Source organism: Protopterus annectens, chromosome 9.part0 (assembly GCF_019279795.1).
Source record: "Protopterus annectens isolate FY-2018-M chromosome 9.part0, PAN1.0, whole genome shotgun sequence".
In the NCBI taxonomy this organism is placed as follows: domain Eukaryota; kingdom Metazoa; phylum Chordata; order Ceratodontiformes; family Protopteridae; genus Protopterus; species Protopterus annectens.
Window position 1 is genome coordinate 1,914,617,188 of NC_056743.1, and position 19,115 is coordinate 1,914,636,302.

General features: G+C 34.7%; 1 protein-coding gene across 1 annotated transcript in view; it reads right to left on the reverse strand.

Moving 5' to 3' along the window:
• The window catches only part of LOC122812319 (regulator of G-protein signaling 8-like), a 511,190-nt gene that overhangs the window by 307,958 nt on the left and 184,117 nt on the right, over positions 1–19,115 (reverse strand). The window contains exon 4 of the mRNA XM_044084724.1: positions 18,414–18,527. Coding sequence (XP_043940659.1) covers positions 18,414–18,527 — 114 coding nt within the window. The remainder of the gene's footprint in view (positions 1–18,413; positions 18,528–19,115) is intronic.

A 19,115-nucleotide genomic window follows, 5' to 3' on the forward strand; every position in this document is an offset into this window, starting at 1 on the left:
TAATGATGGATTAAATAGATAGCTGTCACAAATGAGATTCAGAAACTTATGAAACATAGGTGAAGAGAGGTGTAATGATGGATTAAATAGATAGCTGTCACAAATGAGATTCAGAAACTTATCAAACATAGGTGAAGAGAGGTGTAATGATGGATTAAATAGATAGCTGTCACAAATGAGATTCAGAAACCTATCAAACATAGGTGAAGAGAGGTGTAATGATGGATTAAATAGATAGCTGTCACAAATGAGATTCAGAAACTTATCAAACATAGGTGTAGAGGTGTAATGATGGATTAAATAGATAGCTGTCACAAATGAGATTCAGAAACTTATCAAACATAGGTGAAGAGAGGTGTAATGATGGATTAAATAGATAGCTGTCACAAATGAGATTCAGAAACTTATCAAACATAGGTGAAGAGAGGTGTAATGATGGATTAAATAGATAGCTGTCACAAATGAGATTCAGAAACTTATCAAACATAGGTGAAGAGAGGTGTAATGATGGATTAAATAGATAGCTGTCACAAATGAGATTCAGAAACTTATCAAACATAGGTGAAGAGAGGTGTAATGATGGATTAAATAGATAGATGTCTCAAATGAGTTTCAGAAACTTATCATAGGTGAAGAGAGGTGTAATGATGGATTAAATAGATAGCTGTCACAAATGAGATTCAGAAACTTATCAAACATAGGTGAAGAGAGGTGTAATGATGGATTAAATAGATAGCTGTCACAAATGAGATTCAGAAACTTATCAAACATAGGTGAAGAGAGGTGTAATGATGGATTAAATAGATAGCTGTCACAAATGAGATTCAGAAACTTATCAAACATAGGTGAACAGAGGTGTAATGATGGATTAAGTAGATAATTGTCTCAAATGAGATCAGAAACTTATCAAACATAGGTGAAGAGAGGTGTAATGATGGATTAAATAGATAGCTGTCACAAATGAGATTGAGAAAATTATCAAACATAGGTGAAGAGAGGTGTAATGATGGATTAAATAGATAGCTGTCACAAATGAGATTCAGAAACTTATCAAACATAGGTGAAGAGAGGTGTAATGATGGATTAAATAGATAACTGTCACAAATGAGATTCAGAAACTTATCAAACATAGATCAAGAGAGGTGTAATGATGGATTAAATAGATTGCTGTCACAATTGAGATTAAAAAACTTATCGAACATAGGTGGAGAGAGGTGTAATAATGGATTGAATAGATAGCTGTCACAAATGAGATTCAGAAACTTATCAAACATAGGTGAAGAGGGGAGTAATGTGATATTAAATAGATAGCTGTCACAAATGAGATTCAGAAAACTTATCAAACATAGGTGAAGAGAGGTGTAATGATGGATTAAATAGATAGCTGTCACAAATGAGATTCAGAAACTTATCAAACATAGGTGAAGAGAGGTGTAATGATAGATTAAATAGATAGCTGTCACAAATGAGATTCAGAAACTTATCAAACATAGGTGAAGAGAGGTGTAATGATGGATTAAATAGATAGCTGTCACAAATGAGATTCAGAAACTTATCAAACATAGGTGAAGAGAGGTGTAATGTTGGATTAAATAGATAGCTGTCACAAATGAGATTCAGAAACTTATCAAACATAGGTGAAGAGAGGTGTAATGATGGATTAAATAGATAGCTGTCACAAATGAGATTCAGAAATTTATCAAACATAGGTGAAGAGAGGTGTAATGATGGATTAAATAGATAGCTGTCACAAATGAGATTCAGAAACTTATCAAACATAGGTGAAGAGAGGTGTAATGATGGATTAAATAGATAGCTGTCACAAATGAGATTCAGAAACTTATCAAACATAGGTGAAGAGAGGTGTAATGATGGATTAAATAGATAGCTGTCACAAATGAGATTCAGAAACTTATCAAACATAGGTGAAGAGAGGTGTAATAATGGATTAAATAGATAGCTGTCACAAATGAGATTCAGAAACTTATCAAACATAGGTGAAGATAGGTGTAATGATGGATTAAATAGATAGCTGTCACAAATGAGATTCAGAAACTTATCAAACATAGGTGAAGAGAGGTGTAATGATGGATTAAATAGATAGCTGTCACAAATGAGATTCAGAAAACTTATCAAACATAGGTGAAGAGAGGTGTAATGATGGATTAAATAGATAGCTGTCACAAATCAGATTCAGAAACTTATCAAACATAGGTGAAGATAGGTGTAGTGATGGATTAAATGGATAGGTGTCCCAAATGAGATTCAGAAACTTATCAAACATAGGTGGAGAGGTGTAATGATGGATTAAATTGATAGCTGTCACAAATGAGATTCAGAAACTTGTCAAACATAGGTGAAGACAGGTGTATTGCTGGATTAAACAGATGGCTGTCACAAATGAGATTGAGAAAATTATCAAACGGAGGTGAAGAGAGGTGTAATGATGGATTAAGTAGATAGCTGTCACAAATGAGATTCAGAAATTTATCAAACATAGGTGAAGAGAGGTGTAATGATGGATTAAATAGATAGCTGTCACAAATGAGATTCAGAAACTTATCAAACATAGGTGAAGAGAGGTGTAATGATGGATTAAATAGATAGCTGTCACAAATGAGATTCAGAAACTTATCAAACATAGGTGAAGAGAGGTGTAATGATAGATTAAATAGATAGCTGTCACAAATGAGATTGAGAAACTTATGAAACATCGGTGAAGAGAGGTGTAATGATGGATTAAATAGATAGCTGTCACAAATGAGATTCAGAAACTTATCAAACATAGGTGAAGAGAGGTGTAATGATGGATTAAATAGATAGCTGTCACAAATGAGATTCAGAAACTTATCAAACATAGGTGAAGAGAGGTGTAATGATGGATTAAATAGATAGCTGTCACAAATGAGATTCAGAAACTTATCAAACATAGGTGAAGAGAGGTGTAATGATGGATTAAATAGATAGCTGTCACAAATGAGATTCAGAAACTTATCAAACATAAGTGAAGAGAGGTGTAATGATGGATTAAATAGATAGCTGTCACAAATGAGATTCAGAATCTTATCAAACATAGGTGAAGAGAGGTGTAATGATGGATTAAATAGATAGCTGTCACAAATGAGATTCAGAAACTTATCAAACATAGGTGAAGAGAGGTGTAATGATGGATTAAATAGATAGCTGTCTCAAATGAGATTCAGAAACTTATCAAACATAGGTGAAGAGAGGTGTAATGATGGATTAACTAGATAGCTGTCTCAAATGAGATTCAGAAACTTATCAAACATAGGTGAAGAGAGGTGTAATGCTGGATTAAATAGATAGCTGTCACAAATGAGATTGAAAAAATTATCAAACAGAGGTGAAGAGAGGTGTAATAATGGATTAAATAGATAGCTGTCTCAAATGAGATTCAGAAACTTATCAAACATAGGTGAAGAGAGGTGTAATGATGGATTAAATAGATAGCTGTCACAAATGAGATTCAGAAACTTATCAAACATAGGTGAAGAGAGGTGTAATTATGGATTAAATAGATAGCTGTCACAAATGAGATTCAGAAACTTATCAAACATAGGTGATGAGAGGTGTAATGATGGATTAAATAGATAGCTGTCACAAATGAGATTCAGAAACTTATCAAACATAGGTGAAGAGAGGTGTAATGATGGATTAAATAGATAGCTGTCACAAATGAGATTCAGAAACTTATCAAACATAGGTGAAGAGAGGTGTAATGATGGATTATATAGATAGCTGTCACAAATGAGATTCAGGAACTTATCAAACATAGGTGACGAGAGGTGTAATGATGGATTAAATAGATAGCTGTCACAAATGAGATTCAGAAACTTATCAAACATAGGTGGAGAGGTGTAATGATAGATTAAATAGATAGCTGTCACAAACGAGATTCAGAAACTTATCAAACATAGGTGATGAGAGGTGTAATGGATGGATTAATAGATAGCTGTCACAAATGAGATTCAGAAACTTATCAAACATAGGTGAAGAGAGGTGTAATGATGGATTAAATAGATAGCTGTCACAAATGAGATTCAGAAACTTATCAAACATAGGTGAAGAGAGGTGTAATGATGGATTAAATAGATAGCTGTCACAAATGAGATTCAGAAACTTATCAAACATAAGTGAAGAGAGGTGTAATGATGGATTAAATAGATAGCTGTCACAAATGAGATTCAGAAACTTATCAAACATAAGTGAAGAGAGGTGTAATGATGGATTAAATAGATAGCTGTCACAAATGCGATTCAGAAACTTATCAAACATAAGTGAAGAGAGTTGTAATGAAGGAGTAAATAGATAGCTGTCACAAATGAGATTCAGAAACTTATCAAACATAGGTGAAGAGAGGTGTAATGATGGATTAAATAGATAGCTGTCACAAATGAGATTCAGAAACGTATCAAACATAGGTGAAGAGAGGTGTAATGATGGATTAAATAGATAGCTGTCACAAATGATATGCAGAAACTTATCAAACATAGGTGAAGAGAGGTGTAATGATGGATTAAATAGATAGCTGTCACAAATGAGATTCAGAAACTTATCAAACATAGGTGAAGATAGGTGTAATGATGGATTAAATAGATAGCTGTCACAAATGAGATTCAGAAACTTATCAAACATAGGTGAAGAGGTGTAATGATGGATTAAATTGATAGCTGTCACAAATGAGACTCAGAAACCTATCAAACATAGGTGAAGAGGTGTAATGATGGATTAAATAGATAGCTGTCACAAATGAGATTCAGAAACTTATCAAACATAGGTGAAGAGAGGTGTAATGATGGATTAAATAGATAGCTATCACAAATGAGATTCAGAAACTTATCAACCATAGGTGAAGAGAAGTGTAATGATCGATTAAATAGATAGCTGTCCCAAATGAGATTAGGAAACTTATCAAACATAGGTGGAGAGGTGTAATGATGGATTAAATTGATAGCTGTCACAAATGAGATTCAGAAACTTATCTAACATAGGTGATGGGAGGTGTAATGATGGATTAAATAAATAGCTGTCACAAATGAGATTCAGAAAACGTATCGAACATAGGCGAAGAGAGGTGTAATGGAGTAAAGAGATAGCTGTCACAAATGAGATTCCGAAACCTATCAAACATAGGTGAAGATAGGTGTAATGATGAATTAAATTGATAGATGTCACAAATGAGATTCAGAAACTTATCTAACATAGGTGATGGGAGGTGTAATGATGGATTAAATAAATGACTGTCACAAATGAGATTCAGAAAACGTATCGAACATAGGCGAAGAGAGGTGTAATGGAGTAAAGAGATAGCTGTCACAAATGAGATTCAGAAACTTATCAAACATAGGTGAAGATAGGTGTAATGATGGATTAAATAGATAGCTGTCACAAATGAGATTCAGAAACTTATCAAACATAGGTGAAGAGAGGTGTAATGATGGATTAAATAGATAGCTGTCACAAATGAGATTCAGAAACTTATCAAACATAGGTGAAGAGAGGTGTAATGATGGATTAAATAGATAGCTGTCACAAATGAGATTCAGAAACTTATCAAACATAGGTGAAGAGAGGTGTAATGATGGATTAAATAGATAGCTGTCACAAATGAGATTCAGAAACTTATCAAACATAGGTGGAGAGGTGTAATGATAGATTAAATAGATAGCTGTCACAAATGAGATTCAGAAACTTATCAAACATAGGTGAAGAGAGGTGTAGTGATGGAGTAAATAGATAGCTGTCACAAATGAGATTCAGAAACTTATCAAACATAGGTGAAGAGAGGTGTAATGATGGATTAAATAGATAGCTGTCTCAAATGAGATTCAGAAACTTATGAAACATAGGTGAAGATAGGTGTAATGATGGATTAAATAGATAGCTGTCACAAATGAGATTCAGAAACTTATCAAACATAGGTGAAGAGAGGTGTAATGATGGATTAAATAGATAGCTGTCACAAATGAGATTCAGAAACTTATCAAACATAGGTGAAGAGAGGTGTAATGATGGATTAAATAGATAGCTGTCACAAATGAGATTCAGAAACTTATCAAACATAGGTGAAGAGAGGTGTAATGATGGATTAAATAGATAGCTGTCACAAATGAGATTCAGAAACTTATCAAACATAGGTGAAGAGAGGTGTAATGATGGATTAAATAGATAGCTGACACAAATGAGATTCAGAAACTTATCAAACATAGGTGAAGAGAGGTGTAATGATGGATTAAATAGATAGCTGTCACAAATGAGATTCAGAAACTTATCAAACATAGGTGATGAGAGGTGTAATGATGGATTAAATAGATAGCTGTCACAAATGAGATTCAGAAACTTATCAAACATAGGTGAAGAGAGGTGTAATGATGGATTAAATAGACATCTGTCACAAATGAGATTCAGAAACTTATCAAACATAGATCAAGAGAGGTGCAATGATGGATTAAATAGATTGCTGTCACAAATGAGATTTAGAATCTTATCAAACATAGGTGAAGAGAGGTGTAACGATGGATTAAATAGATAGCTGTCACAAGTGAGATTCAGAAACTTATCAAACATAGTTGATGAGAGGTGAAATGATGGAGTAAATATATTGCTGTCACAAATGAGATTTAGAAACTTATCCAACATAGGTGAAGAGAGGTGTAATGATGGATTAAATAGATAGCTGTCACAAATGAGATTCAGAAACTTATCAAACATAGGTGAAGAGAGGTGTAATGATGGATTAAATAGATAGCTGTCACAAATGAGATTCAGAAACTTATCAAACATAAGTGAAGAGAGGTGTAATGATGGATTAAATAGATAGCTGTCACAAATGAGATTCAGAAACTTATCAAACATAGGTGAGGAGAGGTGTAATGATGGATTAAATAGATAGCTGTCACAAATGAGATTCAGAAACTTATCAAACATAGGTGAAGAGAGGTGTAATGATGGATTAAATAGATAGCTGTCACAAATGAGATTCAGAAACTTATCAAACATAAGTGAAGAGAGGTGTAATGATGGATTAAATAGATAGCTGTCACAAATGAGATTCAGAAACTTATCAAACATAGGTGAAGAGAGGTGTAATGATGGATTAAATAGATAGCTGTCACAAATGAGATTCAGAAACTTATCAAACATAGGTGAAGAGAGGTGTAATGATGGATTAAATAGATAGCTGTCACAAATGAGATTCAGAAACTTATCAAACATAGGTGAAGAGAGGTGTAATGATGGATTAAATAGATAGCTGTCACAAATGAGATTCAGAAATTTATCAAACATAGGTGAAGAGAGGTGTAATGATGGATTAAATAGATAGCTGTCACAAATGAGATTCAGAAACTTATCAAACATAGGTGAAGAGAGGTGTAATGATAGATTAAATAGATAGCTGTCACAAATGAGATTGAGAAACTTATGAAACATCGGTGAAGAGAGGTGTAATGATGGATTAAGTAGATAGCTGTCACAAATGATATTCAGAAACTTATCAAACATAGGTGAAGAGAGGTGTAATGATGGATTAAATAGATAGCTGTCACAAATGAGATTCAGAAACTTATCAAACATAGGTGAAGAGAGGTGTAATGATGGATTAAATAGATAGCTGTCACAAATGATATTCAGAAACTTATCAAACACAGTTGAAGAGAGGTGTAATAATGGATTTAATAGATAGCTGTTACAAATGAGATTCAGAAACTTATCAAACATAGGTGAAGAGAGGTGTAATGATGGATTAAATAGATAGCTGTCACAAATGAGATTCAGAAACTTATCAAACATAGGTGAAGAGAGGTGTAATGATGGATTAAATAGATAGCTGTTACAAATGAGATTCAGACACTTATCAAGCATAGGGGAAGAGAGGTGTAATGATGGATTAAATAGATAGCTGTCACAAATGAGATTCAGAAACTTATCAAACATAGGTGAAGAGAGGTGTAATGATGGATTAAATAGATAGCTGTCACAAATGAGATTCAGAAACTTATCAAACATAGGTGAAGAGAGGTGTAATGATGGATTAAATAGATAGCTGTCACAAATGAGATTCAGAAACTTATCAAACATAGGTGAAGAGAGGTGTAATGATGGATTAAATAGATAGCTGTCACAAATGAGATTCAGAAACTTATCAAACATAGGTGAAGAGAGGTGTAATGATGGATTAAATAGATAGCTGTCTAAATGAGATTCAGAGACATATCAAACATAGGTGAAGAGAGGTGTAATGATGGATTAAATAGATAGCTGTCCAAATGATATTCAGAAACTTATCAAATATAGGTGGAGAGGTGTATTGATGGATTAAATAGATAACTGTCACAAATGAGATTCAGAAACTTATCAAACATAGGTGAAGAGAGGTGTAATGATGGATTAAATAGATAGCTGTCACAAATGAGATTCAGAAACTTATCAAACATAGGTGAAGAGAGGTGTAATGATGGATTAAATAGATAGCTGTCACAAATGAGATTCAGAAACTTATCAAACATAGGTGAAGAGAGGTGTAATGATGGATTAAATAGATAGCTGTCACAAATGAGATTCAGAAACTTATCAAACATAGGTGAAGAGAGGTGTAATGATGGATTAAATAGATAGCTGTCACAAATGAGATTCAGAAACTTATCAAACATAGGTGAAGAGAGGTGTAATGATGGATTAAATAGATAGCTGTCACAAATGAGATTCAGAAACTTATTAAACATAGGTGAAGAGAGGTGTAATGATGGATTAAATTGATAGCTGTCACAAATGAGATTCAGAAACTTATCAAACATAGGTGGAGAGGTGTAATGATGGATTAAATTGATAGCTGTCACAAATGAGATTCAGAAACTTATCAAACATAGGTGAAGAGAGGTGTAATGATGGATTAAATAGATAGCTGTCACAAATGAGATTCAGAAACTTATCAAACATAGGTGAAGAGAGGTGTAATGATGGATTAAATAGATAGCTGTCACAAATGAGATTCAGAAACTTATCAAACATAGCTGAAGAGAGGTGTAATGATGGATTAAATAGATAGCTGTCACAAATGAGATTCAGAAACTTATCAAACATAGGTGAAGAGAGGTGTAATGATGGATTAAACAGATAGCTGTCACAAATGAGATTCAGAAACGTATCAAACATAGGTGAAGAGAGGTGTAATGATGGATTAAATAGATAGCTGTCACAAATGAGATTCAGAAACTTATCAAACATAGGTGAAGAGAGGTGTAATGATGGATTAAATAGATAGCTGTCACAAATGAGATTCAGAAACTTATCAAACATAGGTGAAGAGAGGTGTAATAATGGATTAAATAGATAGCTGTCACAAATGAGATTCAGAAACTTATCAAACATAGGTGAAGAGAGGTGTAATGATGGATTAAATAGATAGCTGTCACAAATGAGATTCAGAAACTTATCAAACATAGGTGAAGAGAGGTGTAATGATGGATTAAATAGATAGCTGTCACAAATGAGATTCAGAAACTTATCAAACATAGGTGAAGAGAGGTGTAATGATGGATTAAATAGATAGCTGTCACAAATGAGATTCAGAAACTTATCAAACATAGGTGAAGAGAGGTGTAATGATGGATTAAATAGATAGCTGTCTAAATGAGATTCAGAAACTTATCAAACATAGGTGAAGAGAGGTGTAATGATGGATTAAATAGATAGCTGTCACAAATGAGATTCAGAAACTTATCAAACATAGGTGAAGAGAGGTGTAATGATGGATTAAATAGATAGCTGTCACAAATGAGATTCAGAAACTTATCAAACATAGGTGAAGAGAGGTGTAATGATGGATTAAATAGATAGCTGTCACAAATGAGATTCAGAAACCTATCAAACATAGGTGAAGATAGGTGTAATGATGAATTAAATTGATAGATGTCACAAATGAGATTCAGAAACTTATCAAACATAGGTGAAGATAGGTGTAATGATGGATTAAATAGATAGCTGTCACAAATGAGATTCAGAAACTTATCAAACATAGGTGAAGAGAGGTGTAATGATGGATTAAAGATAGCCATCACAAATGAGATTCAGAAACTTATCAAACATAGGTGAAGAGAGGTGTAATAATGGATTAAAAAGATAGCTGTCACAAATGAGATTCAGAAACCTATCAAACATAGGTGAAGAGAGGTGTAATGATGGATTAAATAGATAGCTGTCACAAATGAGATTCAGAAACTTATCAAACATATGTGAAGAGAGGTGTAATAATGGATTAAATAGATAGCTGTCACAAATGAGATTCAGAAACTTATCAAACATAGGTGAAGAGAGGTGTAATGATGGATTAAATAGATAGCTGTCACAAATGAGATTCAGAAACTTATCAAACATAGGTGAAGAGAGGTGTAATGATGGATTAAATAGATAACTGTCACAAATGAGATTCAGAAACTTATCAAACATAGGTGAAGAGAGGTGTAATGATGGATTAAATAGATAGCTGTCACAAATGAGATTCAGAAACTTATCAAACATAGGTGAAGAGAGGTGTAATGATGGATTAAATAGATAGCTGTCACAAATGAGATTCAGAAACTTATCAAACATAGGTGAAGAGAGGTGTAATGATGGATTAAATAGATAGCTGTCACAAATGAGATTCAGAAACTTATCAAACATAGGTGAAGAGAGGTGTAATGATGGATTATATAGATAGCTGTCACAAATGAGATTCAGAAACTTATCAAACATAGGTGAAGAGAGGTGTAATGATGGATTTAATAGATTGCTGTCACAAATGAGATTCAGAAACTTATCAAACATAGGTGAAGAGAGGTGTAATGATGGATAAAATAGATAGCTGTCACAAATGAGATTCAGAAACTTATCAAACATAGGTGAAGAGAGGTGTAATGATGGATTAAACAGATAGCTGTCACAAATGAAATTCAGAAACTTATCAAACATAGGTGAAGAGAGGTGTAATGATGGATTAAATAGATAGCTGTCACAAATGAGATTCAGAAACTTATCAAACATAAGTGAAGAGAGGTGTAATGATGGATTAAATAGATAGCTGTCACAAATGAGATTCAGAAACTTATCAAACATAGGTGATGAGAGGTGTAATGATGGATTGAATAGATAGCTGTCACAAATGAGATTCAGAAACTTATCAAACATAGGTGAAGAGAGGTGTAATGATGGATTAAATAGATAGCTGTCACAAATGAGATTCAGAAACTTATCAAACATAGGTGAAGAGAGGTGTAATGATGGATAAAATAGATAGCTGTCACAAATGAGATTCAGAAACTTATCAAACATAGGTGAAGAGAGGTGTAATGATAGATTATATAGATAGCTGTCACAAATGAGATTCAGAAAGTTATCAAACATAGGTGAAGAGAGGTGTAATGATGGATAAAATAGATAGCTGTCACAAATGAGATTCAGAAACTTATCAAACATAGGTGAAGAGAGGTGTAATGATGGATTAAATAGATAGCTGTCACAAATGAGATTCAGAAACTTATCAAACATAGGTGAAGAGAGGTGTAATGATGGATTAAATAGATAGCTGTCACAAATGAGATTCAGAAACTTATCAAACATAGGTGAAGAGAGGTGTAATGATGGATTAAATAGATAGCTGTCACAAATGAGATTCAGAAACTTATCAAACATAGGTGAAGAGAGGTGTAATGATGGATTAAATAGATAGCTGTCACAAATGAGAGTCAGAAACTTATCAAACATGGGTGAAGAAAGTTGTAATGATGGATTAAATAGATAGCTGTCACAAATGAGATTTAGAAACTTATCAAACATAGGTGAAGAGACGTGTAATGTGATATTAAATAGATAGCTGTCACAAATGAGATTCAGAAACTTATCAAACATAGGTGAAGAGAGGTGTAATGATGGATTAAATAGATAGCTGTCACAAATGAGATTCAGAAACTTATCAAACATAGGTGAAGATAGGTGTAATGATGGATTAAATAGATAGCTGTCACAAATGAGATTCAGAAACTTATCAAACATAGGTGAAGAGAGGTGTAATGTTGGATTAAATAGATAGCTGTCACAAATGAGATTCAGAAACTTATCAAACATAGGTGAAGAGAGGTGTAATGATGGATTAAATAGATAGCTGTCACAAATGAGATTCAGAAACTTATCAAACATAGGTGAAGAGAGGTGTAATGATGGATTAAATAGATAGCTGTCACAAATGAGATTCAGAAACTTATCAAACATAGGTGAAGAGAGGTGTAATGATGGATTAAATAGATAGCTGTCACAAATGAGATTCAGAAACTTATCAAACATAGGTGAAGAGAGGTGTAATGATGGATTAAACAGATAGCTGTCACAAATGAGATGCAGAAACGTATCAAACATAGGTGAAGAGAGGTGTAATGATGGATTAAATAGATAGCTGTCACAAATGCGATTCAGAAACTTATCAAACATAAGTGAAGAGAGGTGTAATGATGGATTAAATAGATAGCTGTCACAAATGAGATTCAGAAACTTATCAAACATAAGTGAAGAGAGGTGTAATGATGGATTAAATAGATAGCTGTCACAAATGAGATTCAGAAACTTATCAAACATAGGTGAAGAGAGGTGTAATGATGGATTAAATAGATAACTGTCACAAATGCGATTCAGAAACTTAACAAACATAAGTGAAGAGAGGAGTAATGATGGATTAAATAGATAGCTGTCACAAATGAGATTCAGAAACTTATCAAACATAGGTGAAGAGAGGTGTAATGATGGATTAAATAGATAGCTGTCACAAATGAGATTCAGAAACTTATCAAACATAGGTGAAGAGAGGTGTAATGATGGATTAAATAGATAGCTGTCACAAATGAGATTCAGAAACTTATCAAACATAGGTGAAGAGAGGTGTAATGATGGATTAAATAGATAGCTGTCACAAATGAGATTCAGAAACTTATCAAACATAGGTGATGAGAGGTGTAATGATGGATTAAATAGATAGCTGTCACAAATGAGATTCAGAAACTTATCAAACATAGGTGAAGAGAGGTGTAATGATGGATTAAATAGATAGCTGTCACAAATGAGATTCAGAAACTTATCAAACATAGGTGAAGAGAGGTGTAATGATGGATTAAATAGATAGCTGTCACAAATGAGATTCAGAAACTTATCAAACATAGGTGAAGAGAGGTGTAATGATGGATTAAATAGATAGCTGTCACAAATGAGATTCAGAAACTTATCAAACATAGGTGTAGAGGTGTAATGATGGATTAAATAGATAGCTGTCACAAATGAGATTCAGAAACTTATCAAACATAGGTGAGGAGAGGTGTAATGATGGATTAAATAGATAGCTGTCACAAATGAGATTGAGAAAATTATCAAACAGAGGTGAAGAGAGGTGTAATGATGGATTAAATAGATAGCTGTCACAAATGAGATTCAGAAACTTATCAAACATAGGTGAAGAGAGGTGTAATGATGGATTAAATAGATAGCTGTCACAAATGAGATTCAGAAACTTATCAAACATAGGTGAAGAGAGGTGTAATGATGGATTAAATAGATAGCTGTCACAAATGAGATTCAGAAACTTATCAAACATAGGTGAAGAGAGGTGTAATGATGGATTAAATAGATAGCTGTCACAAATGAGATTCAGAAACTTATCAAACATAGGTGAAGAGAGGTGTAATGATGGATTAAATAGATAGCTGTCACAAATGAGATTCAGAAACTTATCAAACATAGTTGATGAGAGGTGAAATGATGGATTAAATAGATATTTGTCACAAATGAGATTCAGAAACTTATCAAACATAGGTGAAGATAGGTGTAATGATGGATTAAATAGATAGCTGTCACAAATGAGATTCAGAAACTTATCCAACATAGGTGAAGAAAGGTGTAATGATGGATTAAATAGATAGCTGTCACAAATGAGATTCAGAAACGTATCAAACATAAGTGAAGAGAGGTGTAATGATGGATTAAATAGATAGCTGTCACAAATGAGATTCAGAAACTTATCAAACATAGGTGAAGAGAGGTGTAATGATGGATTAAATAGATAGCTGTCACAAATGAGATTCAGAAACTTATCAAACATAGGTGAAGAGAGGTGTAATGATGGATTAAATAGATAGCTGTCACAAATGTGATTCAGAAACTTATCAAACATAGATCAAGAGAGGTGTAATGATGGATTAAATAGATAGCTGTCACAAATGAGATTAAAAAAACTTATCGAACATAGGTGAAGTGAGGTGTAATGATGGATTAAATAGATAGCTGTCACAAATGAGATTCAGAAACTTATCAAACATAGGTGAAGAGAGGTGTAATGATGGATTAAATAGATAGCTGTCACAAATGAGATTCAGAAACTTATCAAACATAGGTGAAGAGAGGTGTAATGATGGATTAAATAGATAGCTGTCACAAATGAGATTCAGAAACTTATCCAACATCGGTGAAGAGAGGTGTAATGATGGATTAAATAGATAGCTGCCACAAATGAGATTCAGAAACTTATCCAACATCGGTGAAGAGAAGTGTAATGATCGATTAAATAGATAGCTGTTTAATCAGATTCAGAGACGTTCAAACATATGTGATGAGAGGTGAAATGACAGATTGAATAGATTAATGTCACAAATGAGATTCAGAAACTTATAAAACATATGTGAAGAGAGGTGTAATGCTAGATTAAATAGACAGCTGTCACAAATGAGATTCAGAAACTTATCAAACATAGGTGAAGAGAGGTGTAATTATGGATTAAATAGATAGCTGTCACAAATGAGCCATTCAGAGACTTATCAAACATAGGTGAAAATGTCTTTTCCTTATGGTTAAGCACTTCCTTAGAATGGTTCTATGCTTTGTTAAAGACAACGTCATAGGAAGAAAGACATGGAACCTTATGTGTTGCTGTTGAAGAATCCCGTTTACATGCATTATCTGGAAGGCAGCAACACAAGAACGGAACATCCTGTATTTAAAATTTCTGTGTGTGGGCGGACAGGAAAATCAGGTAGTCTGTGTGACAATGCATGCACAGACATGAAGCGACAGGTGTGTGCAACTGGACTGATCCTAAAGAACAACACCCTTAAAAACAAAAACAGTATTTTTTTAGATTAAAAAGTAAATGCCACAGTCCCTCGACAAGTGAAGTCAAAATCCAGGGGGGTTCAAGTACACCCCCTTGCACCTGCCTGCGGGCATCCAAGCCCGCTGCTTATATATACTAAATATAAGACGCTGTGTTTTCAGGCCAAAGGATAATGCGATCTTGACCTTTACCTGCAAAGCGCAGGAATCACAGAATAGTGATCATACTTTTCTAGAGTTAGCCAAGAACACTGCATCAATGGGTCCAGAAAATATCCTAAGATGCCATCTAAATAGCATGAAACATGACCTACCAGGATCTCTGGAATTGCTATTTAACTGTAGCCTCAAAGCAGACTTCATGCCTCATGAATGGAGACCAGCAACAGTCATCACTCTGCACAAAGGTGGGCAATCTACAGACCCTGGACACTACAGACCCATAAGTCTCACTAGTGTTATATGTAAAGCCATGGAAAGAATTATCATGGAGATGATCAAAAGTGAAGTATTCAACCTCCAGACACTGAACTCAATCTAGTTTGATTTCGTCAAGGACAGGTCATGCCTACTAAACCTGGTGGACGTCTTTGAGAAGGTCACCAAAGCAATGAGTGAGGGCAAAATGGTTCACACTACCTTCCTTGACCTGGCCAAGACATTTGACACAATACCCCACTTTGGCATTGTTGACAAACTCAAGAGGTTAGTTACATACCCAGAGGATAGCCAACTGTCTCACAGACAGGACCCAGGAAGTTAGAATTGGTGAGTCCACCTCTACAAAGAAGCCAATCACAAGTGGAGTCCCACAGGGACAGATTCTTGGACTGCTCCTTTTTGCCATTTATGTCTCTGAAGTCAAGGTCAATGTCTGTGTTCTCTGCTGATAAATTTTGAGATGAATGTAAATTAGGAGCTGTCATTGAATCCCACACTGACACAAATGTTCTCCAGGAGAGGTTGGCATAGAAAAACAACTGATGTCAGAGCCATGGACTAAAACTAAATGCCAAGAAGTGCATAATAGTATCTTTTGGGAAGTCATCCACCCCTAGTAACTATCATATTGACAACACACCCCTTAGAGCAGACCCAGTAGTCAGGGACACACATATACATTAATCTAGCCTTTGACCATCATGTGTCTACAATAGTGAGGAAATCGTTCTATGTTGCACAACTTATAAGCAAAGGTATGTCATCTAAGTCCAAGGAAGTCATTGTTCCACTGTATTTGACATTCATCAGAACTATCATTGAGTACAGTGCCTCCATTGGTATGTACCTAACTAAGCATATCCAACAACTGGAATGTCCACAGAGGTTCCTCACTAAAAGAATACAAGGCATAAGTAAAATGTTTTATGCAGACTGCCTCAAGGCCCTATCCCTGTATTCTGTCTGCTACATGGTGTTGAGGGGAGATCTATGCCTGGCATACAGGGCATTGTCAGACCCCACTCTGACAGACCTCTTTCCTATCCACAAAACAAACAGCACCAGAATTACCCATGCTAAATACTTAAACTTTGCCTGTGATTTAAATAGGACCTGCTGGAGAGACAGGTATGCATCCCAGAGACTACCACATCTCTGGAGCAATCTGCCCATCCATGTGAAGCAGAATTCCTCCCTAACCCATTCAAATGTAATTTAGACAATTGGATGGGGAAGAGCAAATTCATCCCTCCTTTGGCATGTATGTCTCAAATGGAGACAGGCAAGCTGTAAATGGTTCATCTCCCAGGACCCTGCTAGTCAATGTTTCATGTTCCAAGCCCCTGATTACACTTATCAAGGGTATCAGAACTTGTCAGAGATTTGGGATGCATGGCCAGGCATACAAAGGTCTTTGTGGTCATTAGCCTAGTAAACACCTATGAACCTATAATAGGTATTGTCTCACAATTAAGCCTGGCGCCCACAGCTGACCTGTGTCTACTCACCTACCTCTTTTCCTCTGAAACAGATGAGTTGTGTTTAATGACCTACTCCTTATATTGTGAACAGCAAATATTTCTGCTTACCTTTGCCAGTGTGTTTTTTCTTTCCTTTCTTTGAAACGTAATGTCTGTACTTCCAACTTCCAGGACCACGTTTTTCCTTTTGAGTCACTTACTGGGAATCGAGAGTTGATGATGTTTCTGTGAACTTGGCTGTGACTTCTGAGCCTCATAACATTCACAGAACGGACTGCGTTTATGTTCTTAATTGTCATTATTCGTGGGTTTTATTGTTGCAGAACACCCTGTGCTTTTTATCAAGTTGGTCTCACTCATATTAAAGTGTGTTTTGTTTGTTTCTTGGCCTATTTCTATGATCAATCACCGCAGCTTTAAGGAACCGGTCTGGTTAAGAAAAGTTATTTATCTTATTGTATTTTATTCGTATTTATTTATTTATTTGTTTTTGTTAACTAGGAAGGGAGGCGGATCCAGGGAATGTTTTCAGCCCTAGCCTAAAGTACTGGCAGCAATATCAGTAGATTGATTATGTTTCAGCAGTGAGATTGTATAAAATGTGAATTCTGCAACCCCCAACATCTGTGTATAAGTGCAGTTCGGCAATATGTATAAAAAGAGATACGTTCAGCTGCAAATTTATACAAGACATGCATTCTTATATACAGACTTATTTACCAGGAAAAGCAAATAGTATGCCATTAGCAGCACTTTATAGCTCCTTATAACCTGCATTGGTTAAGTTACCACTTTCCCTGGTAGTGGGTCATGGGTGCAAGGGCATTTTAGTTATTGCCATAATCTGTACTTATACCAGTCTAGAAATAGAATTGTTTGTTAAATATGCATTTGTAATTTTTATGTTGTTACCATGACATCCAACTGAGCAGACCTTATTTTCAGTCGAGGCCCATGGAGAAAAATATCCATTTAAAAATCATAATACAAATACCAAGTATAAAAAGATGCAAAATAAAAAGTTATAGATAACACTGCATATGTTAGAGAAAATATACAAAAGTAAGCATGCCAAGTGTAATAAATCAAACCAGCAGTAAAATGAAGCAAGAAGGGCAAATAAAGGTAATAGTAAGGGCTAAAGGCTGGCACTAAAGGGTAAATAGGGTATCCGATAAGGAGCAGGGTTACAGCCTGATATAAAATTACAAAACTGAACTGTAGCTTATTCTTAAGGGTATCCTGTGATGTTGCTAGCTTACTATGTTTCAATACTGACATTTTACATTATTCTGTAAATGTGCACAGATACAACGTGTATTTCTGGTACTGATGTCAGACACTTACCTGGTCATAATCCTGTTCACATGTTCCTCCTCTTCCTCTAGAGAGTTTGTTTGGTCAGAAGATGTATCAATTCTTTGCAGTAATAGACTAAGACGTGTCTTCATTTCTCGTGCTCTGAAATAATTTTACAACTTTTTTTAATCTTCTAGATTCTTATTTTCAGACAACAGACTATATTTAGTTATATCACATTTGGATGTAGTTAAATATAGGAATTCTCATATTCAGAATATTCTAGAAAAGTAACGGAGTTACTGATGATGGTGAGAAAGGAGAACTTTATTTAACTAAACTATTAACTTTATTTAATTATTTACAAAGGACCTAAAGGCATACTACAGATCTTCATCAGAGAGGAATTCCCAGGATCACTCATTGAGGTAGGTCAGGGGTTGTAACCTCTGCACTTAATGAAAGCAGACATTGCACCTGGAAAGAAAAAAACAACAAAAGACCAAACATGTTTCTTCTCCTCAGATATCCAAGCAAAAGGATTGGATAGATTTCTCACAGGTCCTGTTTAAAGCCATTTTGGCTCTCAGGCCACTATACTTAGCAGGACATACTACCACTATTACATCTCCCACCACTCCTCAGAAGAGACCCTTAGATTCATCTTCTGTGGATAGAAGAGGGTGAATCAGACTCAGGTGACCACTTCTTGGCCTACGTTTCCCAAATCCATTCACTAGACCATGTGGC